A 14969-nucleotide genomic window follows, 5' to 3' on the forward strand; every position below is an offset into this window, starting at 1 on the left:
GCTGCGTCAGGACAGCCCAGTGATGGGTACAGTTCTCAGCATTAATTGACACTTTCAATAGTGTCCTAAAAGTAAACATAAAATTATTGCTGATAAAATGAGATAAAAGGATTAGCAACATTGTTAAATGGTGATAAGTAAGTGCCCGTTCAGTCAAAATATGTTTTCCCACAGACAATTAGAAGCATAAAATCTATGGAGATGCTTTGCAGAACATACCCCAAAACCAGGGAGGGGGGAATAGGGGGAGGGGGCCATACTCTGGAAAGCAGTAACTCAGGAAAGGTCAGTGACTCTGAAAGTCACTGGCTGAACAGTTCAACACGAGCTTCCAGCAGCACGCCGTGGCAAAGATGACATACGTAGTATTTTATAACCATGGAAAAAGTGAATAGAGTAGAATGATGATTTTACTGCAGTTTCAGACAATGCAAAATCCAGTTTGAAGACAGCAGATGAAGTTCTGATATTTACATTTTTAAAAGGGTGTGGAGGATTACTCAGACTGACTGAGAGCTGAAAAATGAGACTGAGAAGGAAAGAAGCTGCCTCAGCAAGAAATACAAGGAGCTCACTTATTTAGTGTCGTGAAGAAGGACAACTGGCTTGTATAAATGTCTTCACAGGGAGAAAATGCTAAATATCAGACAGCTTTTTAAGCAGACAAACCACGAACGATGGCTAAACGCAGGAACCAGACTTGTTCAAATGGGGAAAAGTGTTTGCAAATGCAGAGCCTTAGAGCTCCTGTTACCCGGGGAGGTAGCACATGCTCCATTTCTTGAGGTTTTACCATCAAAACTGGTATAGCAACAGGTCACTTCCAATCAAGTTACTGAAAGCATTTCTCAGCTAGATTCACACTAATTGCAAAATCCCTTCACGCTGCTCTTCCCTGGGGACAACTACAGACCCAGAAAAGCAAGCTTCCCATGAATTACAAGACTTATGTCTTGGGAGATATGGATTCAGTCCTTGCCTCTGCCAAACACGATTTGTATGCCATCGAGCTAGTTACTTAAAGTAACTTTCATTTTACCTAGTTTTAGGTATCTAAAAGCTAAATGCCTATTTAGCATGTAAATCGCTGAAGCATTTTTATCCTCAGCATCTCTAACTGCCAGTAGAGAGAAGGAGGCACCGCTGGAGAGCTGTTCCTCCGACAATTCTCAAAAAAATAACTATACAGTGAGGAATTTCATGCTTTGAAGAAATCTCTATGCTGATAGAAGGAAGGCAGGAAGGTGACTGCCTTAAACTTGGACAATGACACCCCAGACATATAAACAAGGGAAGGTCTGCCTTAGCCTCTGCTAAAGAAGATATTAATATGTATAAGCTTCTGTGAAAATAATACCTTAGAGACTTAATATTATTAGGAGATATATGAATAGCTATGATAAATGGTATCAAGAAATCACAGTGCTGAAATTTTTGCAAAGCTCTAGGGTGAAAGAAAACTGAATCTTGAGATACTACAGGACAATATTCATACTGTGAGCCAGATCTCTGAAAGCCACGAAGAAATACTGCGGGTATGGAATCTGTGTACGCTTTCCTTAATGGCAAAGATAGCTGAAAAGAACTCTTTCTCAAACAAAGTTTTTTTCCATTTTAAAGGGTTATTTTTCACCCGCCTGGCTTTCAGGATGGCAACAAAGTTGTGCCAGCACAGCTGATGGGGCCGTAAACGGCTGTGTGGCAGCAAAGGCCTTTTAAACCAGATTAACCACTAAAAAAAGAGGCCTGTGGAGTCACAGTATAATGCAGAATAGTTAAGGAAGCAAATGAAATTCCCTAATAGCTCTGAAATGGCACAGAGGAGACTAGAGCTGATTCAAGCAAGACAGCTGATCTTATGACATGGAAGAAAGGTTATGACATTTCTCTTGACCAAGAGGGAGAGTGTTCCTCATCTACACAAACTCTGGAGGTGGCAGTTCAGGCGACCGCCCTGAATAGCGACATAAGGAATTTACAGCAATGAGTTTCCTATCTGCTTGTAGGAGCAAATCCTTCCATAAAAATATATCCGTCTTTTATTTTCTTTGGATTTGATCCCAGCAGTCAGATGGGGAGGAAGTGTTGCACTTCCTTTATAGTAAAGCTTAATCAGTACACTGAGAGATCCATTCTGCAGCCTTTCATTGTACCAGGAGAGTTTACTCCTCCAACACTAGTCAGCAGAAAGAGTGGCCCTGATATGAGGATCAAGTGGGACTATATCTATCAAAGCCTCGTGTGACCCCAGCTATGCAGCAGACTTCACGCCAGCTCTCTGGCACACTCCTGCCTGTCCCTCCACCCAGGGTTTCTCAGGAATTCCGAAGAAACACTATTAAACCCATATAAAAAAGCACTGCAACAACAGCCACCAAAACAGCTCTGCAGAGAGCTGTGTTAGGAGGCAGAGGAGACTTGAGTAGCACATTAGCAGGATTGGAAGCAAAATTCTCTCTTTGTTCAAGCAATTTACATAATGATTCTTTTCTTTTTTATACTTTTTTTTTTTTGCACTAGTTATTTAATATAGCCATTATATTTGATTATGGCAGCTTGAATTGGGATGCTGCCAAAAGATACTGTTTAGCAGGGTCTGAGGGGCTGGATATTTGAGCAGAGCATTTTACTTTAATGAACTCCCCCTGCTCTGCCTTGAAAAGAGCTTATAGGGATTTTCTCACAATCTTCTCAAGGAGCTGGGCTTGACTGGGGGGGGGGGAAGACCACCAAACCTTAAATAGCTTTACCCGACATGAGATTTTACAAAGTAAATAGCAGAGATTTTTTTTTTAATAAAAAAGGAGGGACTAATTCACACAGAAAAGTCACAAATGCATTATGCCTATTCCCGTACTTGCGATTTTTCAGCCAGCTTACCAAATCTTTCCAACCAACATCCCAGCTGATGTTTCAATGTGTATTAAATACATTTAAGAGATGAGAAGCGCAGAATATAAAAGGCATACCCACCCTGGATGTGGGCGTGTTTATAAGGATCAAATTCAACAAGAGGAAGAGCCCGAGGTGTGAACCGGGGTAGTCAGGAGACAGAAGCCTACAGCATAACAATAATACAGCCATAAGACGAATAGCAGGATTACTGTTGTGACAAACACTCTGGGGACAGCAGACCTGCTGTGGCTGGCTCCGAGCTGGCCAGGCACCACCAAGCAGGACTTGGACACAAATCTGGCTCAGCACAAGCCTTTGCTACAAGAACGGATCTTGTGCGCTCCAGTAGCAAGCAGAAACCCAGAGAGGAAAAGTCAGCCTTGCCACAGGAGTGCGATAAATCAGAGCAAACTTTTCTGAGAGAGGAATATCTTAACTCCCAAGAGACCGCATTTAGCTAAACAGTTATTTTAAGACAGCAATTACAGGGGGAAGGGGAGGGGAGTTTCATTTTTCTTCTACACAGCTAATTACTAAGAAGAAAACGTCAAAAGGTGACAGGAAATGTGAATTTAATAATTCCTAGAGCAGAAGCAAGTATTAAAGAGCAAAGTACTGTAAATAGTCTAGCCTTAGTTTTGTTGTTTGGTTGGGAAATTGACCTTGCTTAAGTAGTCAACTCTAATTATAATTCACTTGCGTATTAAAAAGATCTGAATTTAATATGAATTAATATAAGATTCCAAAGTTCAGAATTCCACATTTTCCTTCCTAGGCCATTTTACTGCTTTAATCAGAGAAATTCATGCAACTTTCCCTTCCCAGTCCCAGTCTACTTAAGCAGTCTCTAAGCAATACCCTGTGTCCAGCAATTTCTCCATTTCCATAGGTGAACCTGTGTGGCTAGAAAGTTTGAGCATCAAACAATCAGTCATTAGAATGACAGCTTCAAGCTGCAAGCCTGATGAGCCTACCTTGTGTGGCTTGGAGTAATGGTACTTCTCCTTTGCCACCCATTCACCTAACCTTTTTTTCTCTTTGCATAATGTTTCACTCCTTACCAGCAGCTCAGTTGAAGCCTCTATTCCTTTCATTTCACTATGAGCATATAATTCTTTTCTAATTATTTTTATGAGCTCCTAGATAAAATTACAGAATTAAGCTGTGGCAAGAGCAGACAATCTAGTCTCTTCCTGAGCCAAGCAAAGCCTCGTACAGCTGTCACTTCCTTTTATCCCGTGTGTTTATCATAAGAAAGGCCTGCCGTATTGGAATAATGTTCTTGCCACTATCTTCTTTAAGTAAGTGGAAGAATTCCAACATGACATAGATTTTTGCAGTAGGTAAAGCCTCCGGCACGAGACACATTAACAACATACCTTCTCTGACCCTCCCAGAAATGTGGATGTTTTAAAATCCTTAATGCCAAATATTTATCTCTGAAGACTGCAGCCTCGCCTGCACCCTTGGCAGCTTGGAATCAGAAAACCACTTTAAATAAATATCTAATATACCATAGAATAAATATAATGAATTAGTCATTGCTCCTTACCGTAATGTAACAGCATTCCTGAAAGCCAGGCTCTATTGGTTTTATGAAGAGATGCTGAGACAAGAATGGGTGTCCTGGAGATCACTGCAGTGGGAAACAAAATGAGACAGTGGGAACATCGTGAATTGCGATCAGGATGCTGCCGCAGACTCTGCGTATGTCCCTATACATTCCTGCAGTTTTGTTTGTATCTTGACAAAGAATTACCTAATAAATTAGCTAAACATTTGTCTCTTTCACTCTAGTTGCTTGTAAAGATGCACATTCTTAAACAGACTTGCGGGTTCAGTGAGTCTGTAAGTGAATAGATCCTTTGGATCCTCATTTTACTGTTAAACAAAAATATGACTTTTATACAAAGAAGTTAAGACAAAAATGCAATACGTATTTAATGGTGCTCTCAAGCAATGATCAGCACCAAATCCTGCACCCCAAGGATCGCGTCATGAACTGGTATCAGTTGATACAGTTTCACTATTTATTGAAAAGTCTTTCATTATTCTTACTTGTTGTTCTCATCTTGTCAGTTCTCTGTTTTTATTACAGTTTCTGCCCATGGGTGCAAGTGAGTGTGAGTAGGGGATATCCATAGCTAGGCTCTTAACTGGCAGATAAACTCACACAGCTCCAAAGCATCCATAAACATGCACACACACGAATGCATAATCCGTCATAATAACATGAAGATCTGCAGAGCAGAAACTATCACGCAGTAATGCTTAAAATCATGAATTTCTGCAGAGAATACCCAGTAATATCTGCAAATCTACACCATATTTTGCTTTTTTTATGAGCCAATTGATAAAACATATGTTGTGCATATGGTCCATGGGGAAGTACCATAAATAGAACAGCTGTTAACTTTAAGAGTTACAATAGAAAAAATGTTTTATTTCCACCACAGGTTTTCCCATTCTTGTTTTCTCTACATTGTCAGATATGCCCCTGGCCTAGCCATCCCCCTCACCAACCCAGTTTCTGTTTAAGACTCTGCGAGCAAGCTAAGGGGCCCCTTGGTTTGAACATTGTGTTTCAAAACTGTGCCTTGCTCAGCAGAGACCATGACAGACCCGGATGGGAAGAAGACCGCACATAAGCTTGAACTAAGATACACTGTTACCCTCTGCAGCAGTGAAAAGTTTCCACACCTGGTGGGAGAGATTATTGTGTACCCGCCCAACCTTCACTTCCCCAAGGGATGACTATTTTTATTTATATCTCACCAGGATATGAGATGCACAGACAGATGCTATAAAACAAATTCATCCTCACTCATCATTGAAGTACTGTCGTTGAACAATCACTGAGAATGCATGCAGCATCTAAGTGCCCTTTCTTTGTGATAGATAGCACGTCCTCATCCCTCATCATTAGTGTAATTATTAGTAATAATTAGATGTTGCTTCACTGACTCCAAAAGACATGCATTCATACGCACCGTCTGACCTGAGGTCTTTTTGAAGTTTTGATGGAATACCAGGGGGAAGCGTAAGAGAACTTATACCATGTTCAGTGCATACTTGCTCCTATTTTATTAGGACCTAGAGATGTATTAATTATATATAAAATTATCTTTACATAACAATAGCAACATTTGTTTCTATGGCAGATGTCAGTATTTGCTAATAACAGGATTTTAAAATACCATATATCATAACAACTCCAAATGCTGCATACAGTCAACACAGCAGTCATGAGGCATGGTAGCCGTAATTTTGATACAGAACTCACAGAATCACAGAATTGTTGGTGTTGGAAGGGACCTCTGGAGGTCATCTGGTCTTCACTTCCCCTTGTTGAACTTCGTGAGGTTCCCGTGAGCCCAGTTCCCCAGCCTGCTGAGGTCCCTCTGGATGGCAGCACAACCCTCTGCTGTATCAGACACTCCTCCCAGTTTCGTGTCATCTGCAACTGCTCTGTTTTATCCTTCATAGGGTAATTTCAATGGGATTATAAAGTACTGCCTTAAAATATACAAACCTTGTTTTGAAAGTATACCCCCCCACAAGCACTTGCTCGCCAACTACAATCCACAGTACGACCGTAAATACATTGCAGTTGCTGAGCAGACACCTTACAGCACCTATTAACATTTGCAACGAAAAGATCATGACTGGTGCTCTGTGAGAAAGTACTGAGTTAACAGTGTTACTGGACCAGTGGGGACTTTCTCCTGTAGAAGTGCTGTTTTCCTCCTGAGCAGGCACAGTAGTAAAGAAAAAAGGGAACAAAGTTCTGCCTGTATTCCACATAGAAAAACATTGCAGTAAAACTCTATCCGGGCATTCAGGATGGGATACCAGTTCCACTTTGGTGGCATCTGTAACAGAAGAAATTCTCTCTCTCTTTCTGTCTGTCATCCAGGCATTACTTATCAAGAGGTATTTCCAAAAGAAAGCTGCTGGCCTGCCTTGATGGTCACTACTACCGTTACATTATTCTCACGGCAGCATTGAAATGCTCTCCATTGAAATGTTCCAACATCAGGAAGGGATTTCCTTTGCCATGTTTGAAAAGGCTGACACTTCCACAGACCTGCACTGCTCATTTGCAAAACTGAGACTGATTTCAAAAGGTCTGTACCCAACTCAGAGCTCTCGCAGGACAGCGGAGACGATAGTAACCAGCCTAGCCTTGACTAATAGGCTGACACTGCTTTATGGTAGGACACTCTCCAGTTGCTGGAAAGCATTGAAGGGAGACTGAAACATTACCAGAGAGACAGCCAACTTTTAGGCTGCTCCATTTCTGCTGAAGGACCAGAGTAGGGACCTTTGTGGTTCCACTAATAAATAAGAAAAGCAGATCTTTTCATCCAGCTTTTGTTACCTTCCAAAATACACTTATCTATTAATTATTTCATGCTGTACCAACCTACCAAAAGTCTTTTCACCCCACTTATACCACAGATAACAGGTGCAGGGACTAGAAGACACCGAACACTTTTGAAAGTCCCACCTTATATTTTTATGGATCTGTGAAGATCTGAGGGATGTTGTAACTATGATAGATACAAATATAAGAAAAACAAGGTTCCCGACAGAGATGACGTCTTTTATTATATCCTTTGATCCCATTGTGAAGAGCACGTACCCAATTCCTTCATCAGATCTGGGAAGAAAGTGGTGAGGCTCATGCCAAATCCAGGCTAGGAGCAAGGGCTCCAAGCGCTCGGTTTCCCCAACATTAGCATCAGCACTGTGCGCTGCTGGAGACACCCAGCAGTACGAATTTGATCTGACTCAGACGTGGGCACATGATTGCAGTTCTCTTGAGTTAGTCAGACACTACGGAGCTGCATTCTTTTATGTTGGCTCTGTGCCAGGGGAGGAAGCGAGGGCAAGATGCACTGAGCTGACTCAACAAAGACTTCTGAGCAAAGATCCACCAGCAGCTCAGCCCATTGCAGCCTATAGCTATGGCATTTTGGAGAGGACTTCAGGAGCCCTCAGCCCAGCTGCAAGCTATTGGCATATCAATAACACCATTAACTTAATCTGTCATTGAGTTTTGAGAGACAGGTTGTTAGCACCTGCAGAGCAGAAAGCATTGCCAAAAGGAGGGAGGAGAGGTCACCAGTCTTAAGGAAGAGCAGGAGGGCCAAGCATCTAAAAAGTTCCAGACATAGAGAGCTCTGCCAAAAGTAGTCATAAGAAAAATAAACATTTCTGTTTGTAACTGGCAATCATAGCATTGATTTTATGATTCCTGTCCTCCTTTCATCCCTCTCTGACATCTGTACCTGATGCTGAAAATACGATTGTCTGACTGCAACTGGAGCGCTCAAAGTCAGAGTCCCCGGTAACCAGCAATCCTTTTAATGCAGTGATCCAGCACTACCATGCCATCCTTCCAGCTGCACCATTTTCTCAAGATAGTGTCAGGATTAATGCTCTGTCCTCTTACTGCCACCACTGGACCACAATAACATCTGGCTGAAGCCCTGAACTTTTAAAGATGGACACACAATATGTGGTCAATATGCCAGAGCCTGTCAGGGTCATGTACAACCTTAAGCTACCTCATTTTTCCACAGTGGGACAGACTCTTTGCTTATGTCAACAACACTGATTTTAAGAGAAAGATGCCAACATATACTGGTGGAGAAGACTGGGACTGGCTTTTCTTTCTGTTCTCCCTCCTCCACAGCACTGCTGAGATGTTTATGACTTTGGTGTCTATCTGCTGACCTATATAGTATAAATTTGGACTGAGGCGACTTTTACAGTTCAACAAATACAAAATATTTTTTAAAGTCACACTTGGTCAGATACAAAGTCTGGAAAACATCAGCCCCAAAGTCATCATAACAGAAATAAAATTAAACCATAATTCAGTCAGATTCAGCATTACTCAATGCAATAGAAAGTACTGGTCCCAAAGCCTGAATCTGCTGCCCTTTTACGAGTTCCTTTCTGTGCTGAAGACTATAAATCCTTGATCAGATAATCTTTCCTGAACTGTAAAATATATTGAGGCAAGTTCAATTTGATTAGGCAAGAGCAACGCTCATTGAAATCAAAGACACTTAGAGCAGAAGGGGGTCCTACAAATCAGCTGCCCTGGCATTGACGACAGCTTGTCATACAAGGCTTAATAAAATCTTCAATACAAATGGTTATTTGGAAGATTAAGTCTGTACTCAGTGGGCCTGGATCCTTCAAAAGCATGAAATCACTCAGAAAATTGAGGGGGCACATTTTTCCCAGGTACTTGAAGATGCCAATATAGCACTTGTCTACCTCATTACACAGCTAAATACCTTTGAAAATATAATCTCTGGTCATACTCTCAAAGGAGAGAGATTTCTAGAAGTGTCCAGATGTCCAGGAGGTTTACAAAGTTCCTAGTTGTTTAGTTCACAACAAAATCAATGAGAGCTAAGGGCCTCATATAAAACAACATCGATCCGCCTAATTAAAAAACACAGCCCCTAGGACCATGTGCCTTGTTAAAATCAGTGGGGTTGGAGCTCTTGCAAGCTCTCAAAGCGACGCTTTGGCTTTCCGTGATACAGTCCCCAGGCAGCTAGCAGAGGCACCTGATCAACGGGAATGAAAAGAGGAGAGGTGACAAGCCCGAGCCAGCCGCCAGGCACAGCTGGGCTCTCAGGACCGAGGTCTTGCAACAGCAGGGAACAGATGGTCCGTAGAAAAGCAGACATTAAAACAGGCCGGTCCAGACCTTCACAAAGAGACTTCAATCATAGCTGCGCTGTTTAAAGCAAGCCGTGGGTTTGCTTAGACCATTTGAGAAGGTGTTTTTCTCTAAATAGCAATGTAGGATGAGAGTTGCCACTTCCAATTCAATCACCCTTCTTTAATATAGCCTGGTGCTTTGCAGCTGGGTAATTAACCTTGATATTCATTCGGACTTGGAAACACACAACTCCCATTGCTGTCAATTAGCTGACAGTGCCGGCTGTGCATTGATGGAAGATTTTTGTGTGACCCTGGCAATATGGCATTTGGGAAATATCAGTAGCTAATACAATCAACCTGCTGGAGAAAGTCCTTCACAAATTACTCTAACAATTTTAGAATGGGAAGTGAGATTGTGAATTTGTCACTGGACTGAGTTCGCAAAACAAAATGGGCATACATGAAAGTTTACCCTGCCTTCTCTTCTTATCGCAACCCTGCTTTCTAAAAGATCCCTCCAGATAATGGGCAAACCTTCTTGTTACCATGGTCTTGGGCAGCTCTGAGTGCAAGGAAGATGCCTTGATCTCAGCTAAAGCATTCAGAAGCTACCCTACTTTCTAATACTAACGTAAGGCTGGAGACAGGGTTATAAAAGAGCGCTACAAAATAATTTTTGACATAGAAGGTGGCGCAATAAGCATTGCAATATGAAAATGGGACACGGTATGGGAATGGCCACTGGCACTTTACTTTTCCCACAGGTTTCTTTGCATTTATAATAAAGAGTTACATCTTACTGGTAACAAGATTAAATTAGTGGGCAGCAAGAAGTTGAATCAGACTATTTTCCTGTTATCCCACAGCGGGCCACGTTCTGCTAATGAGTGTTAACCCCGCAATCAGGCAAACATTCATCTTGAGAAAGGAACAACCTCATTCAGGGCTTTTAAAGCAGCCAGCACAGTCAACAGCTAAAAAGAAATTGCCTCAAACACAACTACTTTCCTCTTTAAATATTGTTCTTCCTGCCCGATGAGAATGGGAGCTGGTGGCATAAGCGAAACATTCCTGTAGCAAAAGCCAGGAGCAGCCCAAGTCCCTTCCAGGTTAGAAACACTGCCTTGTGGCGAAGAAGGAATTAGCTGGTCCTCAATCGAATGCTTTTGCACAGGCTAGAGCCTTTTGTGAAGGTTCATAATGTAAGCTCAGTTTGACCTCCATATTTTCAAGGTGCATTGTCTCATCTGCTGTGGGAAAATAGCAAAAAATAGGAAAAAAAAGAAAACAAAAAGAAATAAGAATTGGTCTGGTGTGCTTTTGCCTGGATTTGAGAATGTCATCAATCTTTGGGCCTTTTGCTGAAGTATTCTGACAGTAGAAAAAATACTGACTACTCCATTTTCTACACAGGGTCAACATTACGAAGAGGAAAAACGGGCTTTGAGCCATGAAATAATTGCACTTAATAATCACTTAATAGAGGCCAAGGTGACAATAGATAAGTTGTCAGAAGACAATGTAAGTATTTAATTATGGTTACATCTTGAGATTATATTCAGAAATGAAGTATGCCATACGCTTTCCATGGAATTATAGAATAATTTCTTACTGTTTACATAAAATGTAACTTGCCATGTCGACAGTTAATTCATGTTTGATGTTCCCATCATTCTGTAAATTCAGCTCTCCTTAAGCTATGGGGTTGGGGTGAAACTTTTCATTGATTTTTTTTTCCTTACGTCTAACCTAAAACTGATAAAAAAAATAATTCTAAGAAATGGCAATATTCCCACAATGATTTTGCCGTGGGTTTCAGTCTGGTACAGCAAACTGGTGGAAGCACATGCTCAGAGCTATCAGGTGAACACATGTATGGAGGAAGGATTTTAGGCACGGTGTAGAGCACTACATTTCCTGCAGTCCCTCTGATCCTTCAGTCCTTGCTCACTGAAACAGGATGCCCAGCACAAGTGAGCTCGGCTAGCAGAAGGTAGGATTGACCCAACCTGGTCACTCAGATCATTGCAGGGAGCGGGAGCCAGGTTTTCCCCAGCTGTGGTTCATGTGTAACAATTTACCTGTCCCTGTGTGGAACGAAACAAGGAACATCTCTGGCGATGGTCACCCTGCATCTCATTAAACACTGCTGAAAACCGGCCTGGGTACTGCAGCTGGCAACCAAGCTCATGAAAACCTTCCAGGGACAAACCTAAAAAGACAGTAAAGAAAGGAAGACTGCAGGCATTTAGTTCATTATTCTGCCATTCCTTAGACACTTAATAAAAAAATTCATCTACAGAAGCCATGTTTCCCTGAGCACTTATTTTTTAGCATCTTGCATTCAATCTTCCCATATTTCATAAGACCTCTTAATCATAGTAGGGAGCATTTGATCCCATTAATATGCCTGTTGATGTGAATTGTGCCGATGCAATTAATAGCTTTCCAACGGAAACAAAGAGTTCACAATCTGACCCTTTACTTCTATAGAAATTGTGCTGAAACAACAGTTACTTCATAACCCTAATAGCTGTAACTAACAGAACATGGTAGATGCAATGGCCTACATTGATGTTTCAGAAGTACAGGTATACTTCCAGACTAATTCAGCTAAAATCAGTGGAGTTAATTCCAGGTTTAAAATGGGGAGGGGCGGAAATTGTAAAACTCTCCCAGTCAGTATTCATGCATTTACACCTCTTCATGGGGTCAGGTTTGAGCCCGCATTTGAAGAAGTGTTTTCAATTTTCCAAGTTTTAAAAAGGCAGCTCAGCCTCTACTGGAGTACTGAGTGCTCTTCTTCCAAGAATGATTCTGAACTATTCTGAACATTAGGGTATGGTCCAGAAGCCTCAAATAACAGTACCACTTATTCATACCTGAGGTTAATTCACAGACAAAATCCTGCCCTTAGTTATGTAGCACCACTAATGAAAGTAAAGGTTAATTTCCAAATTTTAACGTAAAGAACTATGAAACAAACCATTAATATTATACCTAATAAGTAGAAACGGTGTTAAACTGAAGAATCCTAGATGGGGAGAACATGTTTTTGTTTTGCCAGTATTTCTTCCTTTGATTACATTTCCCCTTACTCTTCTGACAGATACGTAAAATGATGCTTTTGACGCAAGAAGATGTTTTAGACTATGGAAAACACGTTTGGCATTAACTGCTGATTGTTGTTCTAGCTGCCACAGATGTGGCTAGTTTCTGTTCAGATAAACATTAAAGGACAGAAAGTCCCTGCAGTCGCATGGCATGTCCCAGCATGTTGAGGACAAGGTACACGTGGCACGTTCAGCTTGCATGTAATTTTTCTGTAGTAATTTTTAAAGCTGCTAAAAATAAAGTGTCAGAAATGTTTTTTGTACTCTCCATGACAACCGCTTCGCAGAAACAGAGCCTCACAGCTTTTGAAGAAAGGATTAGATTTTGGAGTGATTTCATTTTTCTGTGCCCGGTGATGCCATACGGGACTTGGAGTACACTGTGCAGCAATATATTATGTGTTTAACGTGCATGTAACATGCCAGAATCGCATATACATGCAACACATTCTGCTTCTAAATTGAATTCTTGGATTCCTACTGTTTGCATCTCTTTTCGGGAATAAAAATAGTGTGTACTGATGTCAAATTTAAGACCTACATAAATGAATGTATCTCCCCAGTACATTTAAGGCAGAAGTGTCACGTATGAAAATATTACAAACCAAGACTATCTAAAGGCCCTTGAATACGTAGATATAATGAACTAATGACGATAGGAGAAATCCATTTACTACCCCTGTGCCTCACAGACTCCCAAGAACACCTCGTTGCACCTGTTATTAAACAATACCTTTAAAATGGTATTTCAAAACAGAGGGAATTTCCACCTTTCCTTTTCACAGAAAATTTCTTTGTCAGTTTTTAAAAGAACAAGTGGAACAGTAAACATCTTCACGCAATAAAATGATAACATTTCAGTATTCAACACAGTTTCTCTACAAACGTTTTCTGCTTTTTACAGGTTAACAGTGCCTAGTGTCCGTGGATACCTTTATGCTTTGTCTATAGCTCATCTATGCACACCTATAAAGAAAACCTCTGAAGCCAACTTTGTTTTTAATGGCACCCAGATCAGGAGAAGCAACACACAACTCTTACCTCCAGGGACCCAAAGATACTGGTTGAAGGATACAGTTACAGTCGCGTGTGCTAAATTAAATTTAGATGAGGGGCAAATCTATGTACTGAATTTTCCCATTAAATAGGCTGTGGGAGCCATTCAATACAAAAATAGTGTAAGCAAGCGGCTTGTTTAGATTCTCCTTTTCCCTGCATGGAATTCTCATGGTAATTTCTTACCCAGCAAAAATACCCTGTTCTGCAGCATCAAATATTTGCAGTGAGATGTAATATATTTGTGTAGCTGCATTCCACAAGATATGAAAGGAGCCAGGAACCAGCAACAAAGTTTTGTAAGGAAGCAAAGGCCTTCTTTTTAAAAAACAATACAATGTATATTTCTGCAATGAATTTCTCCCACAGTCTCGTAAGATCATTTAAACATTTTCTTAAGTAGTATCTTAGTGCTGATCTGGATAACACTCAGTAGAAATTGCCTGTTCTTAATTTTCTTTTTGCTTAAAAGATCATGTTTATTTTAGCCTTCATAGCATCACGCATGTTAGCAGTATAAAGTCCAGTTCCTAATGGTAAGTACCCATCTTTTGAAATGCAGATTACTGTTCTGTAGTAATAGTTCTCAAAATTTTCTTTCTAGTAATTTTATCAGCCCGCACGGAGCAAAAGGACTGTGCAAGAAACACGGACTCTTAGTGTATTTAAAAGTTAAAGTATGCTCCAAATTTTCCCAAAGTCAATTTTTAAAGGATTGCTGAGGCGTGGGAGAAAGGCTGAAAGCCACAAGCTATTTGCAAACTTTAAAAAAACAAGCTATTTTTTGTTTTTCTAGGAGCTCTATAGGAAGGACTGCAATTTAGCTGCTCAGTTGCTCCAGTGCAGCAAGAATTACGACAGGGCACATAAGCTTTCGGAGGTAACGTGACCGAACTTGGTGAATATTCAAAGAAATAAATATTTTACGGAAAACAGGTTATTTTACATGTATCAATTCCAGAACTTGTTTGCCCTTAAGGCTTTGATTTCCACATCTCCTCCCCCCATCTTTAAGCAGCAGGAGGCTTATGCACCATTCTGCGCGGCTGAGGGAGGTGCTGACAAAATCACAGCTATTGATGGAACTTGGAGGTACTCTCTTCCCCAAAACCTCTGCCATCAGGTAGAACGTGCCTAGTGCTGATCCCGTGGAAAATAAAGGTTTTAGCAAAACCAAAGTGCTGAGAACTCTAGGCTGCAAAATGCTGGGGG

At 41.0% G+C, this 14969-nt stretch overlaps 1 protein-coding gene across 11 annotated transcripts in view; it reads left to right on the forward strand.

Moving 5' to 3' along the window:
• Positions 1-14969, forward strand: part of BEGAIN (brain enriched guanylate kinase associated) — a 163624-nt gene that overhangs the window by 143610 nt on the left and 5045 nt on the right. For all 11 annotated transcript variants that reach the window (XM_074583983.1, XM_074583984.1, XM_074583987.1 and 8 more), the window contains 2 exons: positions 11002-11109; positions 14554-14637. In XM_074583983.1, coding sequence (XP_074440084.1) covers positions 11002-11109; positions 14554-14637 — 192 coding nt within the window. The remainder of the gene's footprint in view (positions 1-11001; positions 11110-14553; positions 14638-14969) is intronic.

The sequence above is a fragment of the Larus michahellis genome, chromosome 4 (genome assembly GCF_964199755.1).
Source record: "Larus michahellis chromosome 4, bLarMic1.1, whole genome shotgun sequence".
In the NCBI taxonomy this organism is placed as follows: Eukaryota; Metazoa; Chordata; class Aves; order Charadriiformes; family Laridae; genus Larus; species Larus michahellis.